A 19,405-nucleotide genomic window follows, 5' to 3' on the forward strand; every position below is an offset into this window, starting at 1 on the left:
GTGCTTCTTACAGAGTTTAATAGTGTATTATTCCTGATTTATGTTTTAAAATAGCTTCATTATAGTTATAGATAATCTTTGGACTGTGGCTATATTTCTCAAAGACTGATGTGCCCTAAAGATGGGGTTTCAGTTTTCGGTAAATAGGGCAAACATCTGGTCTTAATTTTTTGGTAATGAACATATATCCTTACTGTAATGTACAAGAATAAGCTTTTTAAAAAGTGAGGAAGTAACCAGTTTCTCATTGTTATTAAATAAGCACCAGAGCTTATTATAAGACAGAGTCGCATAGCAGAAGTGGTTGCTGTGTTCTGATTATCCTTATTTGTATTGACATGTATTAGATGTACATATTTTTGGACTACATGTGGTAATTCAGTGCATTCATATAATCAAATCAGGCTAATTGGGTTATCCATTACCTTAAATATTTGTTGTTTTTTGAGAAAGGGTCTTGCTCTGTTGCCCAGGCTGGAGTGCAATCGCACAATCACGACTCACTGCAGCCTTGACCTCCCAGGTTTGTGTGATCCTCCCACCTCAGCCTCCTGGGTAGCTGGGACTATAGGAATGTGCCACCATGCCCAGCTAATTTTTTTGTGGAGATGGGGTTTCCCCATGTTGCCCAGGCTTAAATATTTATGCTAGAAACATTTGAATTAATTCTCTTTTAGCTAGTTTGAAATGTATAATCAATTAATGTAAACCGTAGTCACCCTACTGATCTATCAAACACCAGGGCTTATTTCTTCTAAGTGTATATTTGTATCCATTAATCAACTTTTCTTCATCCCCTCCCCTGCCCCATCCTCCCTACCCTTGTAGGCTTCTGGTGTCTTCCAGCCTACTCTCTATCTTCATGACATCCTGTTTTTAGCTCCCACATATGATTGAGAACATGTGATATTTGTCTTTCTGTGGTTGGCTTGTTTCGCTTAACATAATGACCTCCATCCTATCCATGTTGCTGTAAATTACAGGATTTCATTCTTTTTAATGGCTGAGTAATACTCCGTAGTGTACATATACCATATTTTCTTTATCCATTCATCCACTGATGGACACTAAGGTTGATTCCATATTTCGGCTATTGTGAATAGTGCTGCAGTAAACATGGGAGTGCAGATACCCTTTGATGTACTGATTTCCCCTTAGATATGTACTTTTAGTGGACTTGCTGGATCATACGGTAGCTCTATGTTTAGTCTTTTTGAGGACTCTCCATACAGATTGCCACAGTGGCTGTATTAATTTATATTTCTACAAGTAGTATACAAGGGTTCCACTTTCTCTATATCCTCACCAGCATCTGTTATTCCCTGTCTTTTATGATATAAGCCATTCTAACTGGGATGTGATGATACCTCATTGTGGTTTTGATTTGTTTGTCTGATGATTAGTGATGTTGAGTGTTTTCTCACATACCTGTTGGCCATTTGTTTGTCTTTTGAGAAATTACTGTACAGGTCTTTGGACTATTTTTAAATCATTTTTTTTTTGTTATTAAGTTGTCTGAGCTCTTTATATATTTTGGTTATTAATTCCTTGTCAGGTGGATAGTTTGCAAATAGTTTCTCTCATTCTGTGGGTTGTCTCTTCACTTGTTTGTTTCCCTGTGCTGTGCAGAAGCTTTTTAGCTTGATGTAATTCCGTCTGTTTTTGTTTCAGTTGTGTGTGCTTTTGAGATCTTACACAAAAAAATCTTTGCCAAGATCAGTGTCCTGGAGAGTTTCCCCAGTGTTTTCTTTCATTAGTTTTATAGTTTCAGGTCTTAGGTTTAAGTCTTTTTAATCCATTTTGATTTGATTTCTGTGTATGGTGAGCGATAAGCATCTAGTTTCATGCTTCTGCATATGGTATCCTGTTTTTTTCTGCAACATTTATTGAAGAGATTGTCCTTTTTCTTTTGTACATTTTTAGCACCTTTCTTGAATATGAGTTAGCCGTAAATGCATACATTTATATGTGGGTTCTCTGTTCTGCATAATTGGTCTATTTGTCTCTTTTTATGCCAGTACCATGCTGATTTGATTACAGTAGCTTTGTAGTATATTTTGAAGTTAGGTAGTGTGAAGCCTCTCCAGTTATGTTTTTTTTTTTTTTCTGCTCAGGATTGCTTTGACTATTCAGGGTCTTTTGTGGCTCCATATAAATTTTAGGATTTATTTTCTTTCTCTTCCTTCCTTCCTTTCTTTAAATGTTTGCTATAATTCAGCAGTGAAGCCATCAGATTGTGGGCTTTTCTTCGATGTGAAACTTTTTGTCATGGCTTCAGTCTCATTACTTGTTACTGGCTTATTGAGGTTTTTTCGTGGTTCAATCTCAGAAGGTTGGATGTGTCCAGGAATTTATCTATTCTAGGTTTTCCAATTTGTGGTTAAATAGTTGTTCGTAATAGTATCTATCTTCGTATTTCTGTGGTCTGAGTTCTTATGTCTTCTCTTTTGTTTCTGGTTTTTTTTTTTGTAGTCTGTTACATTTTTTTTTACTTTATCTTTTCAAAAACACCAGCTTTTGTTTTATTGGTCTTTTGTATTGTGTTTTTAGTCTCTCATTTTTTTCTGCTCTGCTCTTTATTATTTCTTTCCTTTTACCAATTTTGAGTTTGTGAAGTCTGTCCCGGGGGTAATCCAGTCATCTTTATTTTTCTTCTGTGCACGTTTTCTTTTCTTTCTTTCAAAATGGCTGCTTTTAAGATTTTTTTTCTTTGTCTCTGGTTTTGATAATTAGATTATGACGTTCCATTGTATAGTTTTCTTCATGTTGCTTGTGCTTAGGGTTTGTTGAGCTTTTTGAATCCATTGGTTTATAGTTTTTTTCATTAATTTCAGGAAAGTTTTGGCTATTACTATTTCAGATGTTTTTTCGGTCCTCTTCTTCCCCTGCTTCCTACCTTAGGGATCTCCAATTGCATGTGTTAAAAGAAAAACTTAAGACAAATTAAACTTAACAGAGTTTAAATTAAACTTAACAGAGTTTAATTGAGCAAAGAATGATTTGCAAGGTGGGTAGCTCCAAAATGATAATAGGTTCAGACCAACCTTGGCTCTGCCATGTGGTCAGAGAGGATTTATGGACAGACAAAGGAAAGTGACAGACAGAAAATGAGTAAGGTATGGAAACAGCTGGATTGGTTACAGGTCAGCATTTGCCTTATTTAAACACAGTTTGAACAGAGGACTGCCTGTGATTGGATGAAACTTGGTGATTGATTGGTACTAGAGTAGGTTACTGTAGGTAAACACATCCAGTTAGGTTACAGTTAACTATGTACAGCAAAGCCTTTTAGGACGATCTTAAAATATGTAGGAGGCAGCGTTAGGCTCAACTGAACACATGTATGTTAGGTTGCTTGAAGTTGTCTCACAGCTTACTCATGCTCTGTCGTTTTAAAAAAATTCGCTTTTCTTCCTATTTCATTTCAGATAGTTTCTGTTACTGTGCCTTCAAGTTGACTAACCTTTTTGTTAGCAATATCAAACTTGCCATTAGTTTCATCAGTGTATTTTTAAATCTCAGACATTGTAGTTTTTATGTCTAGAAGTTTGATCTGGGTCTTTAAACATATTTTTCATATTTAATACTTTTTTAATGTAATGGTATACAGTTATAATAACTTTTAATGCCCTGTATTAATTCTAACATCTGTGTCTGTTCTGGGTTGATTGATTGATTATTCTTCTCATTTTAGGTTGTGTTTTTCTGCCTCTTTGTTGCCTGGTTATTGTGGGTTGGATATCAGATGTGATTTTTCTTTTTATCATGTTTAGTGCTGGGTATTTTTGTATTCCTATAAATCTTCTTGAGCTTTGTTTTGGGGTGCAGTTAAGTTACTTGGAAACAGTTTAGACTTTCTGGGATTTACTTTTCTAATTTGTTAGGTAGATCTACAGAAGGGCTTATCCCAGGGCTATTCTCCACTGTTGAGGCAATATCCTTCTGAATACTCCACCCGGAGCCTGTGAATTATGAGTTTCCCCAGTCTGTTTGATGGGATCAGGCACTGTTCCTAGCCATGTGTGAGTAGTACTGTTCTTCTCATTCTTTAGAAGGTTGTTTCCCTGGCTTTGGGTAGTTTTCTTACATCCATGTGCTGATGGGTATCCTACTAAATATTTCAGAGGTTTCTCTGTGCAGCTCTCTCCTATCTGATGCTCTGTCCTATGAATCTGTCTTGGTTTCTCTAGACTGTCTCAGCTCATCATTTCAATCATGATGTCTTCCTAGCTCACCCTTAGTTCTTCTAACCTGTCCTGGCCTCAAAACTCTCTAGGCAATAAATGAGCAATTTTAGGGCTCACTTACTTTGTTTCTTGTCTCTCACAGATCACTCTGTGTTGTTGCCTGATGTTCAGTGAAACTGCTGTTTCATATATTCTGTCTTTTGTCATTATTTTTTCAGATGGGAGGGTAGGTCTGATCTCCGTTATTCTATCTTTGGCAGTAGTGGAAACGTCCCTGCAGAATTTTACTTATGGAGTTTGACAGCCTATTCTAAAGTTTATTTGTAAGAGAAAATTCACAATAGCTGAGTAAATTTTGAAGGAAGGACAACGAAGAGTGGATTGCCATTCCACATATCAAAACATGATAAAGCTATAGTAATTCAAATAGTTTGCTGTTTGTGCAGGAATAGACGAATAGATAAATATGTGTGTGTGTATATACACAGACAAATATTTATACATATGAATTTATGGCAAAAGTGACATTTCAAATCAGGAAAGGGTAGTATTAAGATAATTGATTATCCATTCGGAAACCAAAAATTGACTCTTCAAACTGTATTCATTAGAGTATGGATTTAGCATCTTGTGACAGAAACCCAAAGTAATGGTGGTTCAAGAAAGGCAGAAGTTCATTTCTCATGGAAATAAATCTGAGTTGTGTAGCTAAACAGGAACTCAGGCTCTTCTTGTTTTTTGCCTTGTCACCCGTAAGATATTTTCTTGTCTCTGTAGTCTAAAATGCCTCATATTCTGGTCTGTAGAAAGGCTACAGTTAGGTGAAGGGAAGGCATATTCTTCCTCTTGAGGGCACAATGCAGAATTTTCATGTATCTCTTCTGTTCCAGACGTCCAGGTATGTTGGAAAATAGTCTTTATTCAGGACAGTTCTGAATAGCTCAGTGCCTAGCTAAATACCCTATCATTGTAGAAGAAGTGGAGAATAGAAATTTAGGGACAAGTAGCAATCTAACCTTTGCCATATATAGCAAATTTCAAATGGATTAAAGAAAAATATAAAAATGAAAAGCTGTAAGTACTAGAAGTATACACAGGAGAGTCTGTTTATGATCTATAGGTTACAAAAGTTTCCTAAACAAGAGGCAGAAAGCATAAGCTATACAGGAAAATATTGATGACTTTTTACTACATAGTAATTAAAAATGGCTATATGACAAAGTTAAGAGAAATCACAGACCAGAAAAGTAAATATAAAATATGCAAATAAAAAATTGATATTGGTGATATATAAATATAATACATGCGAATGAAAACATTGATATTCATTATATAAATAAAAAACTAATATTCATGATATATTTTTTACCAGTAAATTGGTTAAAAACAAATACTTCAGTAGAAAAATGGACAGAACATATGAACAGACAATCCACAGAGAAATCCAAGTAGTTCATAAACATTAATGTACAGTCCCTGTCTCATTATTTGTGAAATGCAAATTAAAATGACATCTTTTGTTTGTCTATAATACAAGTAACCATGTTACCCAAAGTGTGGGGAACATGGTTACTCTCATGCAGTGTTGGTGGAAGTATAAATTGGTACTGTCTATTTGGAGGTCAGTTTGGCAGTATCACAATTAATGTTGCAACATCTTCTGACTCAGTAGTTTCACTTCTAGGAATCTCGTAAAAAATAATCAACATGTGAACTAAGTGATGTCTGGACAAGGATGTTTACTGTATCATTGTAGCAACTAAAGATCATAAATTATGATCTTTCTGAGGGAATATTTAAAAAAATTATTATACATCCATGCCATTAATGTAGCTATTAAGAAGAATGAAGTGGTTCTGTGTAGACAGACATAAAATCCTCAGAATATATCAAGTGAAAAAAAGTTGCAGAATGGCATCTGTAGAAAGAATCCATTAATATAAGAAATCAAACCCGAAGTGTGTGTGTGTGTCTGTGTTTCTCTCTTTTTGCAATTTTATAGAAAAAGAAAAAAAAGCCCTAGAAGGGTAGATACCACTCTGTGTATAGTGCTTACATTTGGAGAGGGATGTTGGGGAGATAGGGATTTATCCCATATTCTCCATTGTGGCTGGCAATTTTTTTTACAGAGACTAAACTTGTGTTTTACATAATGAACAAATCATGACTGTAGTAAAAAATAATCTAATCTTTTGGCTTTCATGTGTTTTGCTAGGATTGGTCCAAAGGAAGATTTTTTCCATTGTTTGAAATGTAACTTATGCCTAGCTATGAATCTTCAAGGAAGACACAAGGTATATAATTTAGTTTGTATAATTTTTAAAATATTACAGTGTTTTTGTAACAAGCTTAACTTCTAATATGTTTTGGAAGCATGCTAATTTTCATGTATTTCCAAGTGCAACTATATTGCTTTTTTGAAAAGCAGTATTAACAAGTAGATATTTTAAAATATGTACCTCAGAATATCTGACCTACAGTTCCTTTGCTTCTCTGTAGTGTAAGAATGCTTATATCACTTACTAGCATAATGTTGGCAACTTCCAAGTTAGTTTATGGATTCTTACCATTGGTACTGCTTTTAAGAATAACTTTAAAACGGGAGAAATACTGAATGGTGTAACCTAATTAGCACAATACAACATTCTAAGAAAATTCAGAAAATATTTTACTATTTCTTTTTATAATTAAGACATACATATTTTAAATCTGGATGTAGGAATTATGTCACAATCCCAGGCCCTTTTTCATTATTTAAAAAAAAATCTAATAAAGTATTACATTATAGTACTGATTCTATCTACTGTAAGAATTTAATTAAGAGAATGGAGGATTGGTGTAAAGTGAAGTGTAAATCGTACTTGTTCAAGTATAGGAAATTCCAGATAAGTGTAAGTCGCAACATTGTAGCTGTTGAGAGAGAGAGAGACAGACATTAATTGGAAAGAGACTGTTTGAAATCATTTACTTAGCAGTATAGTAGGTTCAATAGAAGATAAGAATAAGAAGTTATTGCAGAAATATAATATTAGCTAGAACTTGGCCTAAATAGTAAAGTGGTGAGGAAAATTGAGATGAATAATGAACATATATGATGTGGTAATGGTATTAAGCAAAAAGAATGAGGCAGAGTAAAGATGACTCTGAAGATTTTCAGCCCCAGCTTAAGGTACTTGATTAGTAGATAGTAAATTTTTTGAAGATAAAAGATTGAGTTTGGTTTTTAAACTTGAGTTTGGGGTGATGGCAAGCTATGCTAATGGAGACAGCCAGGAGTCAATAGTATCTTATAGATTACATTTCTATGATGTTCTGGTTTCCAAAGCATGTGTAGTGTGTGTGCACACACTAATTCATTGCATCCTCACCTCAGCATTTACATTCCATCAACTCAGAGATGCCATTGATGATCAGATATGTTGTAATTGTGGGGATGTTAAAATGTATGTGTGAGGTGCACTTTAGAATCAAATGAAATATGTATTAATTTTATTTTATAAATAAGAAACGTTAAGACTAAAGTGGTGGCTAGTCCAAAATCTCAAGGGCTGGTAAATAGCAGAGCTAGGATTACAGTCTAGATTTTTAAACTTACTATTAAGCTTATTATTTTGAGGGTTTTTCTCCCCACTATACTGTCATCTTTCAAAAACTTACATCTATTTTTTTGTTACGGTTTTTTTGTTATGTTGTTTTTCAGTTATCTTTTATTGTCTATATTACTAAGTGATCCTGCCATCTATTAAGTGCTTCCGTTAAAAACCTGGGAGTCTTCCATGGCACAATGCTTTCCCTTACCTCCTTGGATTTAATCAGACATTACGTCTTGTCAAATTAAGAACTCTGGCTCTGAAGTTAGCCTGCTGGAGCTCCAGTTTAATTCTGCCTCTTATTAATGTGTGACTTTGGAAGTTACTTAGCTTCTCTAGGCCTCCACTGCTTTAACTGTAAAATGGTATAACAATCATAGCCTATTTCATCTAGGATTGTGAGATTTAATTGATCTTATACAGGTACTGTGCTGAACATGGCATGTAGTAAATTTCAATAATATGAACTATTATTACCAATATTATTAGTAAGTTGAGCTTACTAATTTAGGTCACTGGCTTTGGAGTAAAACATACATAATATGCAAAGGTTCCAAATCTTATTATCTTTGGATCTTGGGTAAGTGTCTTGAATTCCTAAGTCACTTTCCTTATTTGTGAAATGAAGGTAATCTCAATAATGTTTATTGACATTTTCATTGTATCAGATAATATGCCAAGCCTGAAATACTGTGAGATTTAAATAACTATTAAAAAACTCTTCTGACATATAAAAAGCATATATTAATGTTAGCTATTATTTTTAGTAAGTTGGTTTTGTTAATTTTTATTAATATTGTTATACCTGACATTTTAATCTAGTTAAGCTTTTGTTAATGTGAATTTCTCTTTTAAACAGTGTATTGAAAATGTGTCTCGACAGAATTGTCCAATATGTTTGGAGGTAGGCTTAAAATATTTTTTACTTTGGAAGTCTCAGCTCTTGAATTTAAAATACTTGGATGTTTATATTGTCTTCATACAAGCACTAACATTTATTTCATTTACAGGACATTCACACATCCCGTGTTGTTGCTCATGTCTTGCCATGTGGACATCTTTTACATAGGTAAAGTAACATCTTTTTCTCAATGATGTTTGAAAATAGTGGAGACAGTTTTTGTTTTACTAAAATAATCTTATATTTTCTTTCAGAACGTGTTATGAAGAAATGTTGAAAGAGTGAGTGTTTGGGATTTTAAAAATAATTGTAAGATGTTTGATTTTTTTGTGTGTGTGGTGTGGGGAGGTGGACAAACATTGTTACTTATACCATATTGGGCATGGCAATATTTATATTGAAATGGGTAGGGTAGATGAATATTGTTAAAACAGGACAAAGTGTCTTGGATATAGAACTACACTTTTGCCATATGTTTCTCTTAAATCTTGTCTCCTCCCACAATTTGAGGTAGTTACCTCTTTTTTTTCTGGCCATATATACCAGGAAGTGCAGTTTTTGCCAGATGCAGTTATAGTGTTGTAAAAATGCTGAAAAATATTGCCAAAAATTTGTTAGGTTGTTATATTGGCCAAGTATAGTAAACTAAAAGAAAGTAGGTGAAGTGATCATTAAAGCTAAGACTTTATTAATGGAAAAGATATTAAAATTAGATGAAAATAATTGAAAAGAGAAGACTGTATTTTGGTCCTACATATTGATGAGCAAAAATGTGAAGAGCTAGAGAGAGCATTCTTTTTTTCAAATTTTTAGAAAGGAAATAATATCTGAATAATTTTAAACAAATACAGTCTCTTTACATGAGTGTATTAAGAAATTAAGGTTGTTTAGATAAGGAGTAGCTTAATTAGTTTATAAAAATATATGAAGTGTATTCTACAAAGAATATGGACTAATTCCTCTCCATTTTAGAGTACTGAGGAAAAAGACTTAGTTTTAAATAAGTATACAGGAATTAATTTAAAAGTTTTATAGTGTGAAAGTTCCCAGGTTCCTAAGAGATTATCTTGAAATAGAGGAAAATGCCTGTTTTGAATGGTTCATGTGGCAGTTAGCTTGCATCTTCTTGTATACCTGAATTAATATATTCTTTAATATTTGGAAAATAACCTTTCTATCTCTTTCAGAGGCTACAGATGTCCATTATGTATGCACTCTGCTTTAGATATGACCAGGTATTGGAGACAGCTGGATGATGAAGTAGCACAGACTCCTATGCCATCAGAATATCAGAACATGACTGTGGATGTGAGTAGAATCAAGACTTAAAACTTTGTAGATTCCTTGTTGGCACTCTTATTTTTGCCCTCCTGCTTGAATTTGCCAAAAAAAAAATACATATACTGGTTTGACACAGATGCTAATGTGGTGATTAATGGAAAGCACAAAATGATTTTTAAATTTTAGTTAAGTAGCTCAGATCAGGAAAAAAAAAGTCTTAAGAATACCTTTATGTAGTTTTTCCCAACACTAGATGGCAGGCAAAAACTTTATTCTGAATTGTTTACATATTACTTGCCAGAGTCAGTCAGTAATATAACTGACTAGGGTTGGATCACTGGTGGGACTTTTTAAGTACATTTTATTTTAAATTATTTTACATTTTATTTCAGGAGAACATATTTGCTGATTTTTGAGATTACGTTTTGGTTTTTAGTGTTTATTACCCTTTTTATTCCATCTTAGACTTATTTTTATGGAGTGCACACAGGAGACCCCTTTTTCACTTCTGTTGTTCACAGAATCATAAGCAAGGAACAAATTGAGAGATAAGAGTCATAATTACAGAGAAGTCTTGATTCATGATCTTGGGAAAAAACTGTCCACACTAAAATGCTGCTTGCTTCTGGGGAGAAACTTTCCTGGTTAGCTTTGTCTTAAGGTCTCTCATGGGTGTCCACTTCCAAGAGTGTGGAGGGTCCCTTCTGAATTGTGAGATAATGAACCTAAAGTTCAAAGTCCAGAAGCTTTAGTGTAGGTGGGAAAGGCAGTCTTTCTCTGATGTTGTTCTCAGAGACCCAATCTCCAGATTCTAGATTGTGAAGGGTTTGATTGTTCTTAGTCATTGGACCATCAAAATTTTCTTTACTTGGTGAAAATATACTTTGGCATAATGCATAAAAGCCTTGCGGCATTTAGTCATATCAGAGTTTGGTAGTGGAAGATACATGAGGTTCTATTTATTATTAGGTATACAGGCCTTCCAGTGATTATTTCGTAAGGGGTCAACTTACGTTTTCCACTCCAAGGGGATCTGATTACCATCAATCCTCAATATCAATCTGCAATATCTTTGACCAAGGCAATCCAGTCAATTCAGTTAGTTTTGCCTAATGCTATTGTATCTGTAATATCTTATTTAACTATTTTACAACTTGTCCAGTGAAATAAGTACCTCTGTCACTGGAGATTTCTCTAGGAATGTCCCATGAGAGAAACACATTTTATAATAACCTTTTAGGTACTGTAATAGAGTTAACCCTCTTGCATGGGATACTTCTATACAACCAGAAAACATGCACTCAAAATGACAATTGAATGTAATCCCTCTATAAATACTTAAATGGCCCATCAGGTAGCAGAAATGTACTTGAAGTTTTGATTGTCTTCCCAGGATTATGGTTTCGACAAAGCAAACATTGGTCATAAATTATTTTAGCAATTTAGCAATATATATAAATTTTATATATACATGTAAAATTTGGAATATTTTATCTTTTCCATGATGAGCCATGGAATGCAGACTTTTGTTTGTTTGTTTGTTTTAGACAGAGTCTTGCTCTTGTTGTGCAGGCTGGAGTGCAGTGGCACAATCTTGGCTCACTGCAACCTCTGCCTTCAGGGTTCAAGCGATTCTCCTGCCTCAGCCTCCCGAGTAGCTGGGATTACAGGTGCCCGCCACCACGCCTGGCTAATTCTTGTATTTTTAGTAGAGTCGGTGTTTCGCCATGTTGGCCAGGCTGGTCTCGAACTCCTGACCTCGTGATCCACCCGCCTCGGTCTCCCAAAGTGCTGGGATTATAGGTGTGAGCCACCTTGCCTGGCTGGAATGCAGAACTTTTAATAATGGAAACTTTAAGGATTTAGGAAGGGCCAGGTGGCTGTCCAGGTTCTCCATGAGTCCATGCTTAACACTGGATTTGTGTCCTCTTAAATACCAGGTTAGGTGCCTACCACTGATAACTGAAGGGTTATTATAGGTAATTTGAGTTGGATTGTGGAGTTGATTGAAATCTAAACAATTTCAGTACTGGCTGCTTTAGTGTGAAAATCTGGCAAAGTATTTTCTTGGTATTCAATCAATTTTTATCCTGCTTGGGTTGGCAGTTTTATAAACCAGTCAGTCTCTCCATTAGAGTTCTAGGAATTGTTATCCAGTCCAAGTCCTAAAGTTGTCAGAAGTCTGTATTTAAGAGAGTTTGTCAGGGTCCTTTTCATCCTTTCATGAACCTCCTTGAAGACACAGTACTGTAGGAATTTGCTTGCTTGTCTAGTTTTCAGAGAAACTGCATCAGAATTAAGCAGTTAACTGTGGAAACAACTTAAAATGGTTATAGTTAAAGACATGATTGACAAGGAAATTTGGTTATTTCTGTGGCCTGCAATAACACAGTAACCATAATTAAGGCTGATAGCACATACCCCGACATAAAGAATTTTAGAATCTCATATAATTTTGGAATAAATCTTAATAAAAATATAACACAAAGGTTAAATATCATTTCTTATTTGACAGTGCTTCCTATGTAATTTAACAGATCAAATAATCCTTTTTTTCTCTTTTGAATATCGCAGGGGCCCTTTGTAGCATGCCAAAGTTAGAGGTAAAAAAAAAGACTTAATTTTGAAGTTGAAATTTGATTTTGGGAAGCTTGTCAAGTGTGTCGAAGATTTAAAATACTTGACCAAAATAGGATCACATTTATATATATGAATATTAATATACGCATATTAATATATATATAATTATATATAAATATATAAATATATGTAAATATATATAAATATATATATTTTTATATATAGTCATTTATATAGCCAATATGAGAATTAACAGGTTTTAAAAAGCAAAAACCTTTACTCTTTGAAACTCAGTTTTCTAAACAATCAAAAGTCCTGAGAGAGTGTGAGACAAAATCTGTTTCCCCTTGTCTCCTCTTTTTATTGTTTGAAATTTACCCAAAAAGTAAACAAAAATATTTAACTGTCCTATTAATACTACATGAAATCTTTGTTCGAGAGAGAAAACCAGATTTTACTTTTGTATTGTTAGGACTAAAGCTAATTTTAATAAAACCTTGTAAACAAATCCATCCAATCTGTGAGTTTCCATAAATCTTTTATATTCCCTTATAAACTTTTAAAATTCTTTCTTTTGAACGTTCTGTATTTTAATCTACACTTTTTTATTCCTTCAATTTGAAACAACCGTTAAGTAACTTCAAACTAGACCAAAATTTTTTTTTTTTAGACGGAGTCTTTCTCTGTCACCCAGGCTGGAGTGCAGTGGAGCAATCTTGGCTCACTGCAACCTCTGCCTCCAGGGTTTAAGCAATTCTTCTGCCTCAGCCTCCCGAGTAGCTGGGACTACAAGCGCACACCACTACGCCTGGCTAATTTTTGTACTTTTAGTAGAGACGGGGTTTCACTGTGTTGGCCAGGCTGGTCTCAAACTCCTGACCTTGTGATCTATCCGCCTTGGCCTCCTAAAGCTGAATTTTTTTAAACACATGCCTTTGCAACTTGTCTTACCAAAAGTATATCTTGCTTGTTTTTACACTCCATATAGGGAATTGTTTTTCTTACATCTAGTAGTTTTAATTACATATATTAACTACAGTTTTAACTCTTAGTAATCCTAATTTCCAGTGAAAACCCTAGGAAGTAATTTTGAACTGTTTTGTATCAGTATTTATAGATGGAAGCCATTTTAATTTTTTGGAAGGATGTTTCCTTAAATCATTATTTATTAAGATATCTAAATATATTTAGCTTTTCTATACTATATAAAAATAAGATGCCAAAGTATATAAACTTAAACTTATAATTAATGTTTTAGCATTTTAACTTATAAATGACTTAAAAGTTTTATGATTGTTTACTTAAACATATGACTATAAGGTTTTAAATTACTGAAAAAAAATTTGAAATTAGGACACAGATGTACCCTCCCGAATGTTTTCTCAGTCATCTTGAGTCTCAAGTAGTCATATATCAACCAGGAGGGCTATGAAGGGCAGAGCCTGTCTGAGTCCTGAATTTACGTACCACTTACAGAGCTTTGAACAGAAGACAGAGCTGTAAAGATGATGCTTGGAGGATGGAACCCCTCCTAGAATAGCCAGGAGGCAAAGCTAAGACAGGGAAGAAGAAGCTCTAGTGGGCTTGATTCTGCTTTGTAGCTACAGGTCTAGGCACTGAGAACATGTACCCAGGTCTCACCTAGCCAGACTTGAGAATCTAGAGGTTCAAAACCCAAAACAAGCTCACAGTCAAATCAAGCAAGTGTTGAATTATATTCAACAGACACCTCTGAAGCCATTCCTATTTACTAACAATATAAAAACTGGCTTTATTTACCAAATGTTATCACATACACGTAACACCTATAGGAATACAGACACAGACAGAAGCAGATCTTAGAGCTTTCCTAAAGGATTCTCATTTGCTGGCTTTTAAATAGTTTTTCTATTCACCATTCAGACTATCAGTTTACCAATTAACCTGTTTCATTGCCCTAAGCAATTGTTAGCTAGGCAGCCCTAAATATGCATTTCTAAAGGGCCAATTCTTAGGTCAAACAAGGTAGAAAATGTATATCTCAAAAGCACACAGCTAAGACTTTAGACATAAATATTGTACCATCATTTGCTCAAACCAAGGAAAAAATGGTGTGAGTAAAAGTTAAGACAAGATGGCTAGTCACCTTAAACAAAGGTATGACTTACTATATAAATTTAAAATAGTGATAAGAGTTCCTAATGTACACAGACACCTTTACAAATGGAAATTTCCTTTATAGATATAAATTGATTTTACCAAAAGGGTTTCAGGATAGCCTTCAGTATAGCCAGTTGAATGCCAGAAAGGTATACTTTAGTTCCATAGATGGTTTTTAAAAATTTAACTACTGTTTCTTAGCTAAAATTACTGAGTTCAGGGTGGAGCCCACTAAGACAGTAGGGGAAAGAAAGCGTTCTTTTTTATTGTTTGCAGTTTACTCAGAAATTAAACAGAAGTATCTTAGTGTCCATGTCCATGCCTGGGCACAGTATGGATAGATCTGAAAAAGAGGCAAGTCAGCTTTACCTAAGGGCCTATATTTTATAAACATTTTATCCAGGCTAGCTTTCTTTTAGCCTTCCGGGCAGTATAGTAACTAAGCCAAAAGGCTAGTAGATTTAATTTCTCTTATCAGTTAGTTAAGCTTTTTATTTGCCTTTTAAAACATCTTTTTTTTAAGGCAATAAAAATATTGAAATATTTTTAGAAGCTTCACTCAATAGGCATTCTTAGATGAGTCTAATTTGGGAGCCCTCATTTTCAAATGCACTTTTTTTTTTGGTTTGGTTTTTAACAGCTTATGGCCATCATCAAATGCACTTCTTAAAGTGTAGTTTTAAGTGTTCATTTGGGACGTTCCATTATAATTTTAAATTACCTTTAGTAAGGTTTTGCCATTTCTATAAGCAAATGGCATTTTATCCTTCTATAAAATGTTTAAAAAGTGCCGCTTCTGGGGCCTAATACTTACACTTGTAAATGTAGGCAGAGCCAGAAGGTAGATTGCTCAGTTCTTCAGAAATTAAGGATCCCATTTTCACCTTGAATCTTGGCTTTGGCTCTCATATTTCCTTGGTAAACTTAACCAGTGATTTTCCCCTACTTAAACGTGCAAGAAGAAGAATTGAAGAGGGCAGGACACAAAAAACCCTGTGAATTTCCAAAAGCCAAAATTTGCACCCCCACCCCCTGCTGTTTTGCCATTTACTGTGCTTCTGCCCGACCCAGTCAGGCATAAGAGGTCTTCAGCTAGATCCAAGGCAGTTGGATCCTGGACCCAGTCCAGTTTTTGTTGCAACTTCTGAATTCAGTTCAGATAGAAAATGTGTTCAAAGAAACTTGGATAGCTCAAAACACAAATGCGCAGAGCTTTAGAATCTGAGAACTTACCATGATTCCTAATGGCTGCAAGAGAGCAGTGGACACAAAGGGCCTAACGGTACCTTACTGGGTCCCCTTGGTGCTCCTGGTGGTCACTGAAAGCTGTACTTCAAATCCCACTTCTGATGCCAGCTGTTTGAAGCAAAACCTTACACAAATTAAATTTAACAGAACTTAATTGAGAAACAGTTTGTGAATCAGGCAGCCCTGAACCAGAATAGATTCAGAGGGTCTTGACTTTCTTTATTTGGTTGCAATTAGCTTGCAACCTAAAGCATAAAAGGTTGTTTCTGTGCCTTTTGGCTGATGAAGAGTGATCATCTTTTTTCCTTTAATTAAGATGTGTTGCTGTCTCTTCTCAGCCATACATGGTATTGAGTTTTAGATTAGAATGGGAAAGCCTAGTTTTCTGGCTAGATAATTTTTGGTTATATTACACATTTTCTGAACATCTTCAGATACTTCAGCATACGAGGATAAAAACCACGTAGCAAAGCCAAATGAAAATTATTTTTTGTTTTATTTACACTGGAGTGTTTCATAATTCATGTGGATAATTGTTAGGGCAATGAAAAATCACTTTTGGAATACTAACCGATAATCATGTGATTGACTAGAGGCCGAAGTGTGCTATGTTCCATGTAGATAATTTTTTGAAATAATGGCTTCATTAAGATACAATTCACGTATTATACAGTTCATTCATTTAAATTGTACAATTTGGTGCTTTTTAAAATATTCATGTAGTTATGCAAACATCACCACAATTTTAGAACATTTTTATCATCCCAAAAAGGAAACGCTCGTACCCATTAGCAGTCATTCCCTAACGCCCAGGCCTAGGCAACCACTAATCCACTTTCTCCATTTAGATCATATTTTTTAAATAATTATTTTCCAAATTATAATGTAGAGCACATTTGGAAATTTTCTGCTTATTATAGTGTGACTATTCAAAAACTAGTGCTTTTCTTGCATAGTAATCTATTGATTTTCAGGTTAACACCTTTGTTATTTTTCAGGTTCTTACTTAGCACTAGAAGAAATTAATTCTTAAACGGCATCTTATTGTTATTGTAGGGATGAGCGAAGAACCTCTCTGTTTACTCAATTTTAGGAACACTCTTTTTGGAATTTAATTCATTCCTAAGGCAGAGAAGACAGGGAACAGTATACTAAACCTAAAAAATAAGCAAAAATATTATTTGTGTAAAAATTTTGGTTTTATTGAGATACATTTCTGACTGAAAAATAATGAAATCATGTTGTTATTTTGAATTATAAGTATCAGGTATTCATCTGATTATGCCTAGGTTAATTTTCTTGCTTGTACTATTTATACTATTTAATATTTGGAAACTATTTTAAAATAAGCTTTTTTTTTGCTCAAATCTGCCTTTTCATTTTCTGAATTCAGAGCCACCTTAATAGCTTTTTAGAGTTTTCAGTGAAAAAATAAGAAGAAATTTCTACTTTTGGAAATTTTTAGACTTGTGTATGTATTTTCACATCTTTAATATGATTTTCAAGGGATTATGAGCAGACAATGCTACTTGTATTTATAAGGTTTAAAATACTTAATTTGAATTAATCTCTTTTCAGATTCTCTGCAATGACTGTAATGGACGATCCACTGTTCAGTTTCATATATTAGGCATGAAATGTAAGATTTGTGAATCCTATAATACTGCTCAAGCTGGAGGACGTAGAATTTCACTGGATCAGCAATGACGAGCCTACGCAGTACTGGAGAACTTGGCATTTTCTGATATAGAAAAAGGCTTTCCTTGGTATCGTGTTATCATGTGTTGTCATCTATGCATTAGAGTTGATGTGTTTTGTACTAGTGTCACAGCATAAAATCATAGTGCAAGTACGTAAGGATTCAGGGTCTCTTGATAGACTTATCATAGCTCTATATTGAATGAAAGCCACTGTGCTTGTGTTTTGATTGGAAATACCTTTAGTGTCAGTATTTTGGAAGCCAATGATGTTTGCCACTGATACATTCATAGAAGTGTATTATATTTTCATGAAACTTTGCTTTAAGTGACACTACGCACGCAGTTCATTTCTAGTTCTTGATAGAACTGCACTTAATTTTCAGTAGTAGTCTTGACTTTTTAAGGGCTGTGTTATATTAAGTTCTCCCTTACTGTTAAAACCTAATTAAATATGCTTTAGAATTTTCTAAGACAGTCCTCTGGATCCTCTAAATGTGAATTTTGATGTAATAACTGCTAATAAAATTATATTGAAACAGTGTTTTATAGAAAGTTTTTTCCAAAGTTTTCTATGTTTGGCTCAATTAGGGCAGTATCATCAGTTCTATAATGTAAAAGAAATTTTCTTTCTTTTGAGGTATTCCGTAAAAGTAGTTGGGAAAATTATTATGTAAAATAATAAGACTCTTCCAAAGCCTTAATAAAAACATCAACATTGAAAACAGTTTTTTTTAGGTTGCCCAAAATTATTTCTTCGAAGAGTCATTCATTCCTTCATTTAGCAAGTATTTATTGAGCAACTGCTATGTGGCAGATATGTTTCTAGATGCTGTAGAGACAACAGTGAACAATAAAGATAAAAGTCCTTGTCCTCACAGCAGTACATTCTAGTGTTCATCATATTTGATCAATGTCCTCATTTTTCTTTATGCAAGGAGTGGATGTCTTATTGTAAATGAATAGAATATTTCTTCCCTAAGCGTGTGAAAATAGGGGATGGATGAGTGGGAAGGGCATGGGATATTCCTGGCAAGAGCTCTGATTTCATAATACTTTTTTGGGCTCATGTAGTGGAATTAAATATACCTCTTACTTCAGGAACAAAGTTAACAAATATGTTTGATGATCCAGCCGACTTTGACACTATTATCTCCATAATAGCTTTACCATTAGGCTAGGATGTAAAATGTACATTTATCAGTTGATAAGTACCTATTGAGCACCAGTTGTATTTCCAACTTTGAGCTATTTGAATCTTCTTTGAATAAGGAAGTTAGCCTTTTAACTAGAAAACCTAAGAGTTCTGGCACATTTATTTCTTCTTTTGTTGAAATTTATTCACCTAGATAAAGGCAGCAGTTTGGGACTCAGATCTTTATTTTATCCCACCTTCTTGTCTTCTGTATTCCACTCTTCTTATGTTCTTTCCCTTCATCTGTTTCCTTGGCCTGGCCAGAGCAGCAGTGCTGATCTTCATTTGGGAAAGGATGTTCCTGGGTATTACCAATTAGTATACAGATAAGGAAAGACTAGTTTTCCAGATCTAATACTTTTTTTTTGAAGTGGTTTTGCTCTGTCATTTAGGCTAGAGTGTAGTGAAGTGATCGTAGCTCACTGCAGCCTTGACTTCCTGGGCTGAACTGATCCTTCCACCTCAGCCTCCTGAGTAGCTGGGACTACAGGTGTGTGCCACCATGCCCAGCTAATTTTTAATTGTTTTGTAGAAACAAAGTCCAGGCTGGTCTTGAACTCCTGGGCTCAAGCATTTCTCCTACCTCA

At 34.4% G+C, this 19,405-nt stretch overlaps 1 protein-coding gene across 3 annotated transcripts in view; it reads left to right on the top strand.

The window, feature by feature from the left end:
* RCHY1 (ring finger and CHY zinc finger domain containing 1) overlaps positions 1-18,351 on the top strand; it is a 32,093-nt gene extending 13,742 nt beyond the window's left edge. For 2 of the 3 annotated variants that reach the window (XM_003832315.5, XM_034958661.3), the window contains 6 exons: positions 6,403-6,481; positions 8,637-8,681; positions 8,788-8,846; positions 8,933-8,959; positions 9,866-9,986; positions 17,505-18,351. In XM_003832315.5, coding sequence (XP_003832363.1) covers positions 6,403-6,481; positions 8,637-8,681; positions 8,788-8,846; positions 8,933-8,959; positions 9,866-9,986; positions 17,505-17,633 — 460 coding nt within the window. In that variant the 3' untranslated portion in view covers positions 17,634-18,351. The remainder of the gene's footprint in view (positions 1-6,402; positions 6,482-8,636; positions 8,682-8,787; positions 8,847-8,932; positions 8,960-9,865; positions 9,987-17,504) is intronic. The other variant, XM_024928564.4, reaches the window with a different exon arrangement.
* Positions 18,352-19,405: the final 1,054 nt, after the last annotated feature.

Source organism: Pan paniscus, chromosome 3, assembly GCF_029289425.2.
Source record: "Pan paniscus chromosome 3, NHGRI_mPanPan1-v2.0_pri, whole genome shotgun sequence".
In the NCBI taxonomy this organism is placed as follows: domain Eukaryota; kingdom Metazoa; phylum Chordata; class Mammalia; order Primates; family Hominidae; genus Pan; species Pan paniscus.